Below are 18772 nucleotides of genomic sequence, written 5' to 3' on the forward strand. Positions count from 1 at the left end.
TTCTCTCCTCCGGTAACATATATAATGGTGTCCATCATGTCCTCCTCTCCCTTCTCTCCTCCTGTAACATATATAAAAGGTTTCCATCATGTCCCTCTCTCCCTTCTCTCCTCCTGTAACATATATAAAGGTTTCCATCATGTCCCTCTCTCCCTTCTCTCCTCCTGTAACATATATAAAGGTTTCCATCATGTCCCCCTCTCCCTTCTCTCCTCCTGTAACATATATAAAGGTCTCCATCATGTCCCTCCTCTCCTCCTGTAACATATATAAAGGTTTCCATCATGTCCCTCCTCTCCTCCTGTAACATATATAAAGGTCTACATCATGTCCCCCTCTCTCTTCTCTCCTCCTGTAACATATATAAAGATTTCCATCATGTCCTCCTCTCCCTTCTCTCCTCCTGTAACATATATAAAGGTTTCCATCATGTCCCTCCTCTCCTCCTGTAACATATATAAAGGTCTACATCATGTCCCCCTCTCTCTTCTCTCCTCCTGTAACATATATAAAGCTTTTCATCATGTCCCTCCTCTCCTCCTGTAACATATATAAAGGTCTACATCATGTCCCCCTCTCCCTTCTCTCCACCTGTAACATATATAAAGGTTTCCATCATGTCCCCCTCTCCCTTCTCTCCTCCGGTAACATATATAATGGTGTCCATCATGTCCTCCTCTCCCTTCTCTCCTCCTGTAACATATATAAAGGTTTCCATCATGTCCCCCTCTCCCTTCCCTCCTTCTGTAACATATATAAAGGTTTCCATCATGTCTTCCTCTCCCTTCTCTCCTCCTGTAACATAAAGGTTTCCATCATGTCCCCCTCTCCCTTCTCTCTTCCTGTAACATATATAAAAGGTTTCCATCATGTCCCTCTCTCCCTTCTCTCCTCCTGTAACATATATAAAGGTTTCCATCATGTCCCTCTCTCCCTTCTCTCCTCCTGTAACATATATAAAGGTTTCCATCATGTCCCCCTCTCCCTTCTCTCCTCCTGTAACATATATAAAGGTTTCCATCATGTCCCCCTCTCCCTTCTCTCCTCCTGTAACATATATAAAGGTTTCCATCATGTCTTCCTCTCCCTTCTCTCCTCCTGTACCATATATAAAGGTTTCCATCATGTCTTCCTCTCCCTTCTCTCCTCCTGTACCATATATAAAGGTTTCCATCATGTCCCCCTCTCCCTTCTCTCCTCCTGTAACATATATAAAGGTTTCCATCATGTCCCCCTCTCCCTTCTCTCCTCCTGTAACATATATAAAGGTTTCCATCATGTCTTCCTCTCCCTTCTCTCCTCCTGTACCATATATAAAGGTTTCCATCATGTCCCCCTCTCCCTTCTCTCCTCCTGTAACATATATAAAGGTTTCCATCATGTCCCCCTCTCCCTTCTCTCCTCCTGTAACATATATAAAGGTTTCCATCAGGTCCCCCTCTCCCTTCTCTCCTCCTGTAACATATATAAAGGTTTCCATCATGCCCCCCTCTCCCTTCTCTCCTCCTGTAACATATATAAAGGTTTCCATCAGGTCCCCCTCTCCCTTCTCTCCTCCTGTAACATATATAAAGGTTTCCATCATGCCCCCCTCTCCCTTCTCTCCTCCTGTAACATATATAAAGGTTTCCATCATCTCTTCCTCTCCCTTCTCTCCTCCTGTAACATATATAAATGTTTCCATCATGTCCCCCCTCTCCCTTCTATCCTCCTGTAAATAGGTGATAAAAGTCTGATCGACGGGGTCTTCCCACAGAGACCCTCACCAATCTTGAGTTGGGATCCTGAGTCACCCTCACTGCACCCCCACCAGTGACATGCAGATTGAATAGAGGGGCGATCAAGCACACACGGTGCTGCTCCATTCATCTTCAAAAAGGGACTGCTGGAGATAGCGGACTAAAATGTTTGTCTATTTCCGTCAATCCCATTGAAGATGAACAGTGCGGCGCCGCACATGCTGGACTGGCATTCCATCTAATCTGCATGTCACTGCGGTTGGATGCAGTGAAGAGGAGAGGGGGTGATGGGAACCCCATTCTCAGAATTAGCTCCCCCACTTCCTATCCTGTGAAATCCCAACCCTCTTGCTTGGCGATTTCAATATCACAACGAACGATCTCAGCTTCTCATCTGCCTTCCAGCTTTTAATGCTTACCTCCTTCCTCGGCCTATCACTAATCTGACTCCCCCACTAACAGAGATGGCAACACTCTTGATTTAATCTTCCTCCGTCTCTGCTCTGACTCTCACTTTACTAACTCCCCCCTTCCACTCTCAGATCACAACCTCCTTTCTTTCTCCATCAAGCACCCTACCATCTCCCGTGACCCTCCTATCTATCGCACCTCTAGGAACCTCCAGACCATCTGCACCCAACTGTTCGCCGAGACTATTCAGTCCTCCCTGTCCCCTATCTCTCCCCTCCCCTGGCAGCCGAACACTATCACACCACCCTCAGCAGTGCCCTGGATAAAGCGCCCATGACCTGGGCCATCAACCGTGGACCATGGCAACCTTGGCACACATCCCAAATGCGCTTTATCCAGCGGTGCTCTAGGTGCGCCAAACAAGTTTATTTCACCTCCCTTGTCTCCTCACTATGCCACAACCCCAAATGACTCTTCCACACCTTCTACTCCCTCCTCAGCCCCAAATAACAGGCCCCTGTGATGGATCTGAGTGTTGCCCCTTTCCCCAGATTTCACTGCTCACCTCACCACAATCTGCAACCTCTCCCTAACCTCTGGTACCTTCCCCTCATCATTTAAACACTCCATCATATCTCCTCTGCTTAAAAAAAACCCAAAAAGCAACCCTTGACCCGACCAACGCTGCCAACTACCGACCTGTCTCAAACCTCCCCTTTATCTCCAAATTACTGGAACGCCTGGTCTACTCCCGCCTTACACACTTCCTCTCTGACAACTCACTCCTCGACCCCCTCCAGTCTGGTTTCCGCTCTCTACACTCGACTGAAACTGCCCTCACAGAAGTATCAAATGACTGAATGACGGCAAAGTCAAGGGGTGATTACTCCCTACTAATCCTACTTGACCTCTCTGCTGCATTAGACACTGTCGACCATGACTTCCTTCTCACTATGCTCCGTTCTATTGGTCTAAAGCACACTGTTCTCTGCTGGTTCTCCTCCTACGTCTGGCCACTCTTTCAGTGTCTCCTTCGCTGGTTCTATCTCTGCCCCACTTCCTCTCGCTGTTGGGGTACCCCAGGGCTCGGTCCCTTTCTCTTTTCTATCTACACAGCCTCAGTTGGACAAACAATTCACAAATTCGGCCTCCAATACCATCTCTACGCTGATGACACCCAACTATACACCTCCTCTCGTGAGATCTCTGGACCATTCCTCCAAAATATCACCGACTGTCTGTCCGCTGTCTCTAACACTATGTCCTCCCTTTTTCTCAAACTTAACCTGTCTAAAACGGACCTTCTCGTCTTTCCACCTTCTAACCGACCTCCCCTCAACATCTCCATTCCAGTGTCTGGCACCATCATAACCCCCAGACAGCATGCCCGATGCCTTGGGGTCACATTGGACTCGGATCTCTCCTTTGCCCCTCATATCCAATCTCTGGCCCAAACATGCATCTCAAAAATATTGCTAAAAATCAGGCCCTTCCTCACCACAGACACGCTCAAGACACTCGTGGTAGCCCTTATCCACTCCCGACTTGACTACTGCAACTCGCTACTCATCGGCCTCCCCCGTACTAGACTCGCTCCACTCCAATCCATACTAAATGCAGCAGCTAGACTCATTTTTCTATCCAGTCGTTACTCAGACGCCTCTGCATTATGCCAGTCGCTGCATTGGCTGCCCATCCACTGCAGAACTAAATTTAAACTCATCAACCTCACCCACATAGCTCTGTATGTCGCCGCGCCACCATACATCTCCTGCCTCCTGTCCGTATACCACCCAGCCCGCACACTCCGATCTGCTAACACAGTCAGACTAAATAATTATTTAATACGAACCTCCCATGCTCGCCTCCAGGACTTCACCAGAGCAGCACCCATCCTCTTGGACACTCTACCCCAAGGCATCCGGACAATTCCCGATGCATGAAATTTCAGGGGCGCCTTAAAAACTTACCTCTACAGGGAGGCATACCAAATCCCCTGCCCCTCCCTATGGCTCCCCACGCCTTTCACCCTTCCTATCACATATGACCTCATTATCGCCTTGTTTGCTTTCTACTAACTGATTTCCACATGAAATCCCCTATTGCCTGTGTTCCCCATGCCTCGCTCCCCCCCACCCCCCTTGTACCTCCTGTATCACCCCCACCCCATTTGTTTCAAACTGATTGTATCTCACATTGTAATTGTTGCAATTGTTGTATTGTTTTGCATTTATCCATGCCTGAAAGCGCTGCGGAATAGGTTGGCGCTATACAAATAAAGATTATTATATTAACTTTTATGACTGCATACTTTTTTCAATTACCAAAAGCTTTTTTAGTCACCTTGTTTAACCCCGAGATATCATTAAATATTAAGTGTGTTCTTACCTCTTTATATACCAGAATATATCTAATTTCTGTATGCCTGCACATTTATCCCTTTATATGGGTTTGAGTCCCCTTTTCTCTCCATTTTATCTGCAGCTGTACTTTTCTTGTAGTTTCGAGGCTCTGTAGGCTTGTCATTCCCCCCCACCCCCATTTTCGCCCCCCCGCCTTCCTTTAAAAAAGTCGTAACTCTTCTTTAACCATAGACGTAAACGTCTGACGGTTTGTTTTTTGTGGGTCGAGTTGCATTTTTCATAGTAAAAAAGTGAAGAGAGATGGATTAAAAAAACACCCCAGAAATTCTGCAATCTTTGTACGGCGTACAAACTGCAACAAAAGTGACAAGATAATCTATGGATCAGTACGATAACTACTATACCTGAATATCTATATTAATCTATCTTATCTATCGCTATCCGAATTTACTTTTTTTTCCAAAGATATTTTTTTCATTTGCTCTATTTCTCTTGGGGCCCCTTCACACTGGCGAGGGAGATATCGGGCCGTGATTCATATTTGTATAGTTTCACTTTTGCTGTACTACTTATAAAAAATAAAAAAAATCTTTGGAAAAAAATACAATTATTTTCTACCGCCATCTTCTGACAGCCATAACGTTTTTATTTTTCCATCAACATCGTTCTGTGAGGCTCGTTATTTGCAAGACGTCTCTGTAGTTTCTATTGGTACCACTTTTTGAGAAGATACAACTTTTTGGTTGCTTTTTATAGTATTTATTCTTGGCGAGAAAGTGGTAACCCCCCCCCCCCCCCCCCCCGCAATTCTGGCGTTTCGTTTTCTAACGACATTCACTGTGCTATCTATTACTTTGATAGATCAGACTTTTATGGGCGCAACAATACGAAATATGTATTTTAGTTTTATTATTTAGATTCTTTTATTATTATTATGGCAAAAGGTTTTCTTTTTTAACGTATTACTTTTTTTAACTAATAAAACTTTTTAAAACCAATTTCTCCTTTTTTTTTTTTTTCTTAGTCCCCAGAGGGAACAAAAACTTGCAATTGTTTGATCGACCCTGCAGTATGATGTAATACTATAGCATTACATCATACTGCAATCTGCCAGGCAATCTACAAACCCACATAGCACCCGGCAATCTCATCACGGGGGGAGGGAGGGTGTTCGGGACCCCGAAAACTGATAAGTACTATTTAAGGGGTTACCAGCTCCGATGAGCGGGTGTTGGCTGTAAGAAACAGACGGCCTCCACATTGTATGGATCGCCCCACGATCTCCCTTCACACATACCTTGAACCTGCAGGACACGGGTTGAGCATATTTTATCTATTTTAATTTATAATAATTTTCTGTTCTATTTATTTTTATTCTATTCTTATTACTTTTTCTTGTGTCTTCTTTATACTATGTAACTCTTCCTGGGACGGTCACTACTACTAGTGTTCACCCAGCTGTTTGATAAAAAGGTCTGCGAACCTCAAAATAAATAAGCGTTATATTCACAGGATTTAATAATGTGCCATTGACTTTATTAATCTACCATACGTGCCTCTCTAACAGGTTGGCCAGAGTCCCAGCTCTTTACTCCCTCTTCATCATATTCGCACATGCTAATTGAGCACCGGTTGACTAGCAGACTAGGCCAGCAGCACCTATACACGGGTGCTTTGATCATGCCTCCCCATGGAGCAGCTGCCCGACTTATACCATCTTGGTACTCCCCCCCTCCACATTGTGTAACGAATTGTCATCTACTCACCTCTCCTCGCACCGTCCCGTGACTGTGCTTTTTTTCCCCCCTTCTCCGGTCTCCATTTGCAGCTGCAGTCCCATTTGCTTTATGGGACAAAACAGCGGCAGCAGCCAATAACGTCTTCTAAACTGGTGGGATTGCAGCTGTAGACAGAGACTGGAGTCGGGGGACCGAGCCGCGTTGGAGGACACAGAAGTGGTGAGAGGCAAGTCTATGACAACCTGTAATGTTACACAATAGGGAAAGAGGTTGCAGAGAGATGGAATAACTCGGACAAACTCTTTAACCCAGTACACCACCTACCTCTGACTACCGTTGATTAACACTGAAAAAAAACTCAAAATAAAAATCTATGGCAGAACTGATGCGTTTTCTCTCCCTGCCAACATAATGAAATTAATAAACATTTTAAAATATAGTTTATGTACCCATAAATGGCACCAATGAAAACTACAGTGCACCACGCAAAAAGCAAGCCCTCATACGGCCGCGTCGACGGAAAAATAAAAAAAGTTATGGCTTTTGAATAATGGGGATGAAAATCCGCCAAAAATACTTGGGTCCTTAAGCCCAAAATAGGCCGTGTCCTTAAGGGGTTAAGCTCTGTTCACACCACGCTATGTGATCACATATACTGACTGTAACCTGATCACTTGACGGAGCTTTCTTTTTGACCTCCGAGTGCTGCTGTACGCAGGTTGAATTATATTTTGTCCTGTATAGTGAAGCATAGTTGAATATACCACTCTGTCCTCCAAAAATGTCAGAAAACTGACAAAAACAATGTCAAACAGGGACCGAAGTTTGCAACTTTAGTCTCCGAGTCATTAACGTCTATGGTTTCATTCAGGTTTCAGTCTGAATACGGTTTTTAGCGAAGTCAGAAGGAACCCAGGAAGAAAAGTGTATCCATGTGAAGTGTGGGAGGTAACGGGTGTCAGATACTGCTGAGCACCCACTCACACGCCCATCATGAACCTCTGCAGGACACGGACGTCTTACCAGGGAAAGGCTGGGAGATGATCTGGTTCTTGACGACAATGTGGGGGATCTGAGATTTGATCTGAACGGCTTCACGAGACAACTGGGCAAATATTTCTTTGCAAAGCAGGACGTTCTGTGCGGCTTCCAGCTTCGTCTGCCAATGTGGTGTCCCTGGAATCAGAAAGAACGGGGGGAGTTCAATATTGAGCGTGTAGGACTGATCTGCAGCAGATGGCACCAGAACAGTAAGACTGGCACAAGTAACAATAACGACAATCACCGGATTAGATCTATTATTTTACAACCATTTTAATAATTAAAGTGATAGAATAAATTTAAGCAGCTTTTGCAACTAGATGGATTAACTACATGCACCTCCCTCTGGAGGAACCTGAAATTGCCAGGTTTTTTTCTTCTTTTTTTTTTTTTTTTTTTTTAAAGCTGGAGCCATTTTCGCCAGCAGTCCAACCATCCAACGGACGGTCCCGGCGCTCTCTTCGCCTATTCAACTACAAAACTGCCTGTTTCCTTGCTGAGTGACATCTCCAGCCCTGCACTCCTAGGAGACACCATGCATTCTACCATCAGAGTGCTTGAAGGAAGCATGTGTGTAACGCCATTCTGGCCCAAGAGGGCGCCACAGCACATGTGCCCGATCCCTCAGTGCAGTGTTCCCCATCTCCAGTCCTCAGGGACCGCCAACAGGTCATGTTTTCAGGATTTCCTCAGTATTGCACAGGTGATGTAATTATCATCAGTGCCTCAGACATTTCCACAGGTGTTCTTACCATAGGAGATCCTGAAAACATGACCTGTTGGTGGGCCCTGAGGACTGGAGTTGGGGACCCCTGCCTTAGTGCAGCGCAAGCAGTCTGGAGGTGAAATGCATGGAGTCCAGTGGCAGAGTGTTCTTTTTTTAATGTAGTTGGGAAGAGAGCCCGGACTAACCACCCATCAGACGGTGCACAGCTAATTAGCATACGATGCACAAAGACCTTCTGGGGTGACATATGGAGATGGGAGCCAGACTGGAACAAAATAAAAGGTACCCCTGTATTCCTCAGGATGTCCCCATGTAGGATTATATTGTGTTACTAAGCAAAAAGTAAAGGGACAGACTTATGCTAAAAAATGAGACTAATAGACATATATTAAGTAGTCCCATTTTAATTATGGGAACCGTGGGAGACCCCAGTGTAGCGCACCCGTAGTACTTTGAACGTACCTGCTTTGGCTTTGGGTACCGTCCTTCTGAACAGATTCACTGTGCCGAGGTCACCAATATCCGACGACTGCTTCTGAATGGAAACCTGGAACAAAACCAACGCGGTTCTCCGGTTAACCAATTTCTTGTAAGACGGACGTCCTATCATAGTATACCAGCCTCTCACAGCCAGATGGGACCTCAGATACAATTCAGTGCGGTTGTTGGAACAGAAAATTGGAATTAAAAGTAAAGTGTTTTCGGTTCCCTTCCTCATTGATTTCAATGGGTTCTCAAGAAACCAGAAGCTTTCAGATGGCTTCCATTCCATTAGGATTCAGTTTTAAATGCCGCTGCCGGCTGAATTGACAGCCCAATAAATAGTAGCACAGGCAGCAGTTTCTGATGCAAACAGATAATCCTCTTTATTCCTCCCAGAACAAACAAACGACATTTGGATTCAACGAATCTTTGTCAAGTATACCTTGACAAAGATTCGTTGAATCGAAACGTCGTTTGTTTGTTCTGGGAGGAATAAAGAGGATTATCTGTTTGCATCAGAAACTGCTGCCTGTGCTACTATTTATTGGGCTGTCTATACGGTGGCCTGAATTGGATCCGGACCACGGTGGGCATTGCAGGGACTCTGTCTGGCCCTAATGGGCAGAAGATGTGTTGTTGACACAATAATTGTATAAGCTGAATTGACAGCAGCATTTAACCCCTCAATGACATGGCCCTTTACCCCCTCCATCCCAATTTAAAAAAATCGTAACTCCTTTATTCATCCATTGACGTCGCTGTTTGAGGGTTATCTTTTGCTGGACGATATTTGTATTTTTCAAGGGTACTATTTAATGTACTGAAAAACTTTTGAAAAAATTTTAAGTGGAGTAAAATGAAAAAAATTAAATTCCGCCATCTTTCGGTGCGCCTTGTTTCTACAACGCCCAAACTGCAGCAAAAACGACATGATAACTTTATTCTATGGGTCGGTACGATTACTATGATACCAAACATAGTTTTGTTTTTTTTGCTCTACTACTTTTACTTAATTTTTTAAAAAATTATTTATTATAATAACTTTTTTTCTTTTTCCATCGACATAGTTGTGCCAGGGCTCATTTTTTGCGGGACGTCCAGTAGTTTACGTTAGTACCATTTTGGAATACATACGGCTTTTTGATCGCTTTTTGTTGCATTTTTTCTTGGACACAGGATAACCAAATAAAGCGTATTTCTGGTGGGTTTTTTTTCCCACGACCTCCATCGTGTGGTGCAAATAATGAGTTGATTTGATAGATCGGACTTTTATGGAAGCAACTACATCAAATATGTATTTTTGTTTTATTATTCAGAGTCTTTCATTATAAATAGGGCAAAAGGGGGTTTAACTAATTTTTTTTTTAAAACTTTGTTCTTATTTTTACTTTTTTTTTAGTCCCCAGAGGGGTTAACAACATGCGATGCTTTGATCGCTCCTGCAGTATGATGTAATGCCATAGCATTACATCATACTGCCTTTTGGGCAGGCAATCTATCAAGCCACCCCATGGGCATGGCTTGATAGGCATTCTGCCACGACAACACTGGGGCCTTACAGAAGGCCCCCGGCTGCCATGATACCCTCACAGCTTCCTGCGGTCTCATTGTGGGGGGACTGTATGGGACCCCCGAACATCGTTCGGGGGATTTAAATGCTACTGTCAGAATTGACAGCGGCATTTAAAGGGTGAACAGCTCCGATCAGCCACATGACTTATCAGAGCTGTTGCCGCTGGGTGTCGGCTGTAAGAAACAGTCGACGGCCGCATTGTATAAAGAGAGATTGCCCGGCGATCTCCCTTCATACTTACCCAGACGCTGCAGGACGTAAATGTACACCCTGCAGTGTTAAGGGGTTAAACAGTTAACTGCCAAGAATGGAGTAATCTCCGATCAGGACTATTGTGGGCAGCTGTCATAGATAGCAAACCACGATTGTGTATGGAGAAGACTCAGTTGTCGATCCCACGTCATGCACATCCTACGTACATGTACGTGGGAGGCATCGGGGAGACATACATACAGACAGTGCTGACCTTCAGATGAGCGGAGCCCTCCAGATCGCTGGGAATCTGCACATCTAGCGGGCAGTAGTCTTCTGGGATCTTCTTATCCAAGTCTATGTCTGTGTTCTTTATGACTTCGAATGTTCCTTGGTGAGGAAAGAGAGAACCTGCAACCAAGGAGGAGACAGAAAAGGAAGACGTCAGAGCAGGAACATGAGGAGACGCCTGCAGAGATCTCATCCTACAAGATAATCAGACTATGAGAAGAAGTTCCATCTGTGGTCCAAAACACTTCAAACCCTTAAAACGTGTTGTCTAGATGTGAACGACTGAGGACTTATCCTCGGATTAACCCCTTAGTGACATGGCCCATTTTGGACCTAAGGATACGACAATTTTGGGGGGAGGGATTTTCATCTCCAAAAGCTGAGCCCATGCCATCTGTCAGGAGCTGGCTGTGACTGACAGTTCACCTCCAGTGTTCACTGATCCCGGTCGTAACACCTTAAGGCCTCCCTCACACAGGCGTTTGCAGACACAGCATTTTTCAGCACTGGGTTTACTGCAGATTCCGCCCGGTTTCAGCAGCGCTGGCATGCGTCATGCCAGTGTTTTGGCTGCATTTTCAGCACAGCTGAATACTCACCTAGCTGGTGAAGTCGCTGTCCCTGGCACCGCTGTCGGGACCTTGTGAAGCCGTCCGAATGCTCTGATTGGATAAGCGCCGTTAAGTGACAGCGGGCTGAGCCAATCAGAGCCAGCACTGGATGCGTCCAATCACAGCCATTCAATGAATGAATGGCTGAGATTGGATGCATTGAGCGCTGGCTCTGATTGGCTGAGCGGGCTGTCACTCAGCAGTGCTCAGCCAATCAGAGCAATCTCTCGTTAGAGGCGGGGATTTCAAATCCCCGTCACCAGAGAAAAAGTTCCCCTGCTGGCTGATAAGTCCTGAGAGCGCCGCCGGGGACAGCGACATCACCTGCAAGGTGAGTATTGATTTTTTGACGCAGGCAGTGTAGCTAGGGCGTTTAGCGCTGCCAAAAGCGCAGTACCAATTTGTGCCGCATTTCCGGCAGCAATGAAACCGCTGCCCATTCATTTTCAATGGGCGACGCAGGGCTGAAAATGGCCAAAAATAGAACATGCATCGCTGCCAAAGTGCAGGGTTGAAGATGCTGCGATTTTAGCCTTGTGTGAGCAGCCCCATCGAAATGAATGTGAGCATTGTACAGCGTTTAGTGCAGTGCTAAACGCTGTACAAAAAAAGTCTGTGTGAGGGAGGCCTAACATGCCGTAATCAATATTAGATGTGGCATGTAAAGGGTACACAGGAGCGCACTCCCACTGTGACGTCATTGGCCTGCCGCGATTTAATTGCAGAAGACTAATGAATTGCGATGTGAACCAAAAGCCATCCAAGTCTGCAATGGCGTATGATCGATAGCAATAGCTATAATGCATTGCAGTACAGACCTACTGCAATGTATTATCATAGCAATTATATGATCACAGGTTCACGTCCCCTACAGGGATATTTAAAAAAAGGTGTTAAAAAAAATAAAATTAGCTAAGAAAAAAACAAAACAAAAACTCTTTCTTGCAATCTTTCCCCTCTAAAAAAAAAAATTATATAAAAAAAAAAAACCAAAAAAAAACGTACGTTTGGTAAAATTGAACACACTATATATCCTGCACGGCAAAAAACGATATGGAAAAGACAGAAAAAATAAATAAAAAGAGCCAAAATGCTCACTTTTTTTTTTAAATAGGAGGTAAAGTAAACTAACAAGAACACAAACACTATAAAAGTGATGTACCCCAAAATACTGTCAATAGAAACTACAGCTTGTCATGCAAAAACCTAGCCTTCCAAGTTTTGAAAAAAATAAATAAATAAAAAACAAAAAAGCTATGGGACTTTGGATGCAGCGAAGTTTTAAAAAAAAGAAAAAAATGGTACCAATAAAAATTGCAGCTGGTACCGCCCAAAAAAAAATTATGGTTTTTGCGAAGTGAAGATGAAAGTTCCCCCAAAAATGAGTACATCCCTAGGGCCAAAGTAGGCCGGGTCCTGAAGGGATATTCCGATCTTATTTAATGGATTACCTATCCCCTAGATAGGTCATCAGCTGATCATCCGGCCCGCTATCACTGCAGAGAGTCAGCCGTCGTCATCATCAGCGATCAGAGGAAGTTGGATCGCCGGCTTCACTCCTCATAAAATCATTGGGAGCGCCGCGCTGCTCCTACACCTCCTGCTCTGGGCTGCGGGCAGGATGTTATGTCCTATCCCAAACAGGAAGCTTAGGAGCAGCGCTCCCACTGATTTCACAGGGAATGGAGCCGGCGCTCTATCTATGCTGCCTGTGGGTCGGGCAGTGTGAACAGGGTTTCTGTGTGTGGCGACAAGCCTCGTACAACGATGTCCTGCTCTACTAATATCACAACTTTGGAGCCCAATCTTGAAAGTTGGGTATTTTTCTTGTCCAATTATCTGTGCCTCATCTGCGAGGACCGCAGCAGCCGGGAGCGGCGTTTTGTGTCCTCAGGCTCTACCTGCGCTCCGGTAGCTCAGGTCCCCCAGGATCTTATCTCCCAGCTTCCTCAGCTTCCAATGCTGGCGTAATCTCAGCAGCTCAGAGTTGAAGTCTCGCTGCCTCTTGTTCTCCTGGTTCTCCGCTACGGACTTGGACAGGCGTTCGCCTCCTTTAAGAAGGATCTGTGCGGCGCCAAGGAGCGATTTCCGTTTCGAAACCAACAGTAAGCCGTGCTGATTCTGGGAAGAGAAGATATAGGGAGACGGTAAGTATAGACGTTCCCAGCGGACCCGGCAATCAAGGAGAAAATGCAAAAACCACATGACTTTCCCCAGTTTTTGACCTCTCAGGTTGCTTTTACACGAGCGGATTGCAGCAAGTTGGTAATACGGATCCAGAATAGAGACGCGATTAACCTACAACCGGGTCATCGGTATATGAGCCATATTTCTCGACGGGTTTATTTCCTACCGGGTAATTATGGATATTTGCCCAATAGAAAATATTACCCAGAAATGTAAATACGGCTGAACTCCTCATGGCGCACAGATGCCTCCATATTGGAATCCCTTCCGTAGACCAGAATGGCAGATTTTCTTCATCGTGAAGTCCATGTTATCCCTGTGGAGGCGCAGCGCGAGAACATCAGTGCTTGATCCAGGGAGCGATGGTGCAGGCAAGCACAGCACTGATTGGCTGCGTCACGGGATGACGGGTCTGACGGTCACCAACCTGTGACGTACGGCGCCCGTGGCAGACCGCAGGGCCGACTTATTTCCAGCTCCTGCACTCATGCAACATGGTACCCAAATCGCATCCTACACGGCCTAGCGTGCCGCAACGCACCTCGCTGCCACCACCGACAGGTAGGTCAGCCACCAGCCGACAACCGCTTAACACACTTCAGGTTATGGATCGCTTCAAGTGTTCAAGGACGACTAAAGAAAGTTTAAAACTTTATTCTAAAGAGGGTTAAGGCCGCTTCCTCGATTTTTGTGCAAGTTGGGTGAAAACACAGAATTATGAAGGCCGGGCTCTTCAACGGTTTCCTCCATATTTGCGACATTTTCACTCATGCGATGTCGCATAAAAAAAAAAAATTAAATCGCGGCATGTCCCATCTTTCTGCATTTTGCCCTTTTTGGCACCCGCCATGTACGGAGCGGGATTGACACCAGACTCCGCTCTATACTAAGCTCACACCCCATGACGTAAATATACATCCTCGGGATGGAAGTGGTTAAGCATACATGTACGTTTTAACGTATGCGGTAAACATGCAGCCATACAGTTTCGCACATTTATGTCAGTTTTTACATAAAAAAGTGTATTTTTTCACTGTACAATCTTACTTTTCAATAAAGTTTTGTGGTTAAACTTATCCCATAAAAAACTGTAAGGGACGCCAAACGTAGTCGCACACGTGCGGCTGTGAACTGCATTTCACCGCTTACATCTATCAGCAGGTCAAGCAATAACGTTTTAATACTTTTCTTTGTCCGCATTTTGATTGTGGGGAAAAACGCGACACGCTCCATCTTGGTGTGCAATTGCGCAGTGAAGGCCCCTGTCTGCCCACAATTGCGCACTGAGCTGCATGATTTTGCGGGGTTAACCGATAATACCCGAGAATACACAGGCTGTCTCGCTTACTAAGTCAGCTGACCCACCTACTGAAATATGGCGCCGATGCGAGCGGTCCTGGCAGTGAAAGAAGTGCAGTAAAAAGTGCGGTTACGGGCGCTCCAGCACGTGATCATGCGCCATCCATAGTGCACATACGCCATGCGATAGGGTACCTATATGCACTTATGCCCATGTGTGCGGCCGCCTTAAAAGGTGCTGGCGCCAGTTTGTGTCCCTCATGCTTTCCCTGGGTACCTTCCAGCTTGTTTTAGAGGTTGTGCCCCCTGGGGACGCGCTCCACAGCAGGTTGTATATACATCTATATCCCAGCATCGGCACAGTTGGACCCCTCCCTTGGACCCATGTGCATGACCAGCCGCTCGTCCTATTGGATATTGTGCACAGAGGAAATCTGCTGCTGGCGCCCCCTACAGGACAAAACACACTGCCCACGCCGCTACTAATCTCTGCGGCACCAGTGTCAAATGTCAAGCAGGTTTCTTCTGCGCCAATAGAGGGGACCCTAAAACCAGCACAGACCCCCCCATGAGCCGGAGGGCGGGCGCAGTGACCTACCTGCTTGGGCGTTGTGGACTCCTGGGAGACGGGATCCAGGTGCATGTACCTCTTGTCCTTCACGATGGTCAGCACGTCGTACAGCACGCACATCTCCGTCAGCGCGCCGCGGATGTGGTTCCGCACCGAGTCCCACGGCCAGAGTGACGGCTGGAACTTGATCATACCTGAAGGGGAAGACGACAGACTGAACAGGAAGTACGACCACAAAGCCACCGCGACGTCCAGCATGGGGAAACGCTAACAGGCCGGGGGCCGAGGAAGAGTATACTCCTATTTTTTTTAAATTTTAACCCTTTCATGACCAAGGGTTAGTGATGCGCCTGCAGTTCTGGTTATTTTGTATTATATCAGCTGACATTTCTACACGAGGGCTTTTTCCCCACGCGGGACGAGTTGTATGCTTCATTAGTATCATATAACGTATTGGAAGGCTTAGAGAAACTGCTAAGTGGGGCGAAGTTGGAGGAGGACCCACAATTGCACCATTTTGAGAGGGAAGGGGGTTTATTTGCATGGCATTCACGGTGCATTAAGGGACACGTGGTATATATATATATATCGTTAAACCCCCATGACCTTTATATATCTCCATCAGCACAGGGCTCGTTTCTCGCAGGGCGGCCCTTGTGGGGAGCACAAGACTTTTTGATAGCTTTGTATTCGTTTTTTTTTTTTGTAAGACACAGAGTGATGAAAAATACGCGATTCTGTGTTTTTTCTTCTGCCGGAGTTAATCGTGTAATATTAATAATGTCATATTTTAATAAACTAGAGACTTATGGAGGTATTGGTACCAATTGTTTTTGGATGTGACGATTTGGAAAAGCGCTTTTTCTAACTTTAATATTATTTATTAGTATTTTACCAGCTGCCTACGGCGTAATCTTTAGCCTGCCTGCCCACGGGCGTTTCTGCATTGTTTTCCCCGTGGTGATAATCCGGCCGCGGTTAAGGCTATGGAAGGCGCAGCCCCCCTGTGCACAAGCGGAGAATCATAGCGATTCTTCGCAGTCAGCCTGTCAGAAAGGCGCGGAGAGCAGTCATCTGGCTCCTGCGATCTGCTGCGGGATATCACAGCGCCCGTGGACAGACCGCCTTACACGTGCAACACGGTCGGAATAACACCCATTGGTTTTCATTCTGCGTTTTTCACCGAGTGCCATGTACCCGGGAAAGAAGAAGGCAGAAGGGGATAAAAACCACTTCTCCTCCGGGTACTCAGCTGTGACTTACAGCCGAGGCCCTGACCGGCTCCTGCTATCAGCCGGGATTAAAGCCCAGGACCAAGCGCCGTATATTTACCGGGGTTGGTCCTTACGGGGTTAAATGTTTATTCCCTATGTATTTGCACATAACTCAGCGGTCCTCGCGGGGTTCTTACGCTCAGACAAAAAAAAAAAAAAATAGAGTCGCTAGAAGGGCTCCAATACTCGACTATCTGGCGAGTTTCGGTCCGTGAAGTGCGCAACGTGTTCAAGGACCAGAGACGCTCGTATTTACGGTGAATTTTGCTCAATCCTGCATTTATTTTCTGCGGACACAAAAACACTAAAAAAAAAATCCACAAGAAGGACCGATGGATTCTTCCCGCCTTCTTGGGTTCGCGCACATCCCACGCATTCACTGCGCGTTTTTACCGCCCCCCCTACATCTGTGCAGACAGCATATATAAGCGCTCCGAGCCTGCGGGGGGGTTCATGCTGTCCGTGTCACGGGCGTATACTATATATGTGCGTATGGCCGCAGCGGCTCACTATCGGCCGTACGCGGTACAGGTAATTTTTTCCAATGTTTGTATCGCCCGCTCCGTCATTCAGTGATGTCACGGATACCCGCGGCCCATGCGCAATATTAACTGCATATGGGCTGCACATCGGACGCCTCCATTGACTGCACGCCAGGCCGTCCAGATAGAGTCCGCGGCCTAATAGAGCATGCTGGGATTATTATTACGCTAGTGGAATATGCAATTCATATCCATGAGTGTACGCAGAAAAATTAAAGTACATGCTTTAACAGGCAGATCGGTGTGAATGAGCCCTAACGAGGAAGGTATGACACAGCCAATCAGCAGCCACCTGCCAAAGGAAGCTCCTCCCACTGACGACCAATGTAAACAATCATCAGATCGTTCAGGATGTCGTCGGCCGATCTCCAGCCGCACTCACCTTCCTCTTCCTCCTGCTGCTGCTGCTCCGCCCAGTCGTTCTCCCGAGCCTGCAGCACTCCCTGCCCGTTGTCTCCATCATCAGACTCCTGCCCGAAGTCTATCCTCTGCGCCAGGCGGGCTAGGTTCTGGGACATGGACAGCGGCTGCACGTAGGTCTCCGAGCCGTCCAGCCCGACCTCCTGCACCTGCTTCTCCGCGGAGGACTCGATGCTGATCTGTACCGGCGGCCCCCCAGACATGATAGACCCGGCGGCGAGCTCACAGCTAATGTAGTGGTTAGAATGTACGATCTCCTAGGAGGTTGTGACGTCACACCGTCACGTGACTCTTCCCTCACACGTGACCAATTCATTCCCTCCCCCCATCTCTGCCGCTCACTACACCATGTGACAGGAAATGCAGCTTTCGGCGCGTAGTGACCGGAAGTGAAGCTCGTGAAGGCCATTCTTGCTCTGAGCTTCAGAGGGGGTGGATGTGTGTGGGGGTGCTGCGCTCTGGCGGCCTAGTAATGGCGCCAAACTACTGCGAAGTGAATAGAAAGATGAATACTAGATAGTCTATCAATAATACCGAGGAAGATGATGAGTTAGTGAGGAGTCAGTACGGGAGCTGCATGATATAGCAGAGAGCAGATACAGGCTCTCGTCTGCTGTGTGAGCCTCTTCATTCCCGCCATTTTTAATGAAGGGGTTTTCATTTTTTTTTTCTTTTCTCTGAAGTAAATTTTTTCTAGTTCTGTGAATTTAGCTTGAAAGTTTTCAAGGGGAACGTAAATGGTCTCCACAGGGTGTCACAGTGAGGGGGCTGATGGCCGGGGCTCACATACACGGCCGTGTGAGGATCCTGACACGCTCACTGGGGCTCACATACACGGCCGTGTGAGGATCCTGACACGTTCACTGAGGCTCACATACACGGCCGTGTGAGGATCCTGACACGTTCACTGGGGCTCACATACACGGCCGTGTGAGGATCCTGACACGTTCACTGGGGCTCGCATACACGGCCGTGTGAGGATCCTGACACGTTCACTGGGGCTCACATACACGGCCGTGTGAGGATCCTGACACGTTCACTGGGGCTCACATACACGGCCGTGTGAGGATCCTGACACGTTCACTGGGGCTCACATACACGGCCGTGTGAGGATCCTGACACGCTCACTGGGGCTCACATACACGGCCGTGTGAGGATCCTGACACGTTCACTGGGGCTCACCTACACGGTCGTGTGAGGATCCTGACACGTTCACTGGGGCTCACCTACACGGCCGTGTGAGGATCCTGACACGTTCACTGGGGCTCACATACACGGCCGTGTGAGGATCCTGACACGTTCACTGGGG

General features: G+C 46.9%; 1 protein-coding gene across 1 annotated transcript in view; it reads right to left on the bottom strand.

Moving 5' to 3' along the window:
• The window catches only part of MED17 (mediator complex subunit 17), a 31486-nt gene extending 13746 nt beyond the window's left edge, over positions 1–17740 (bottom strand). The window contains exons 1-6 of the mRNA XM_066586917.1: positions 17426–17740; positions 15255–15421; positions 13072–13291; positions 10543–10679; positions 8483–8567; positions 7276–7428 (exon numbers count right to left, since the gene is read on the bottom strand). Of these exons, the coding sequence (XP_066443014.1) occupies positions 7276–7428; positions 8483–8567; positions 10543–10679; positions 13072–13291; positions 15255–15421; positions 17426–17666 (1003 nt within the window). The 5' untranslated portion in view covers positions 17667–17740. The remainder of the gene's footprint in view (positions 1–7275; positions 7429–8482; positions 8568–10542; positions 10680–13071; positions 13292–15254; positions 15422–17425) is intronic.
• Between the last annotated feature and the right edge of the window lie 1032 nt (positions 17741–18772).

This window comes from Eleutherodactylus coqui, chromosome 1, assembly GCF_035609145.1.
Source record: "Eleutherodactylus coqui strain aEleCoq1 chromosome 1, aEleCoq1.hap1, whole genome shotgun sequence".
Classification (NCBI taxonomy): domain Eukaryota; kingdom Metazoa; phylum Chordata; class Amphibia; order Anura; family Eleutherodactylidae; genus Eleutherodactylus; species Eleutherodactylus coqui.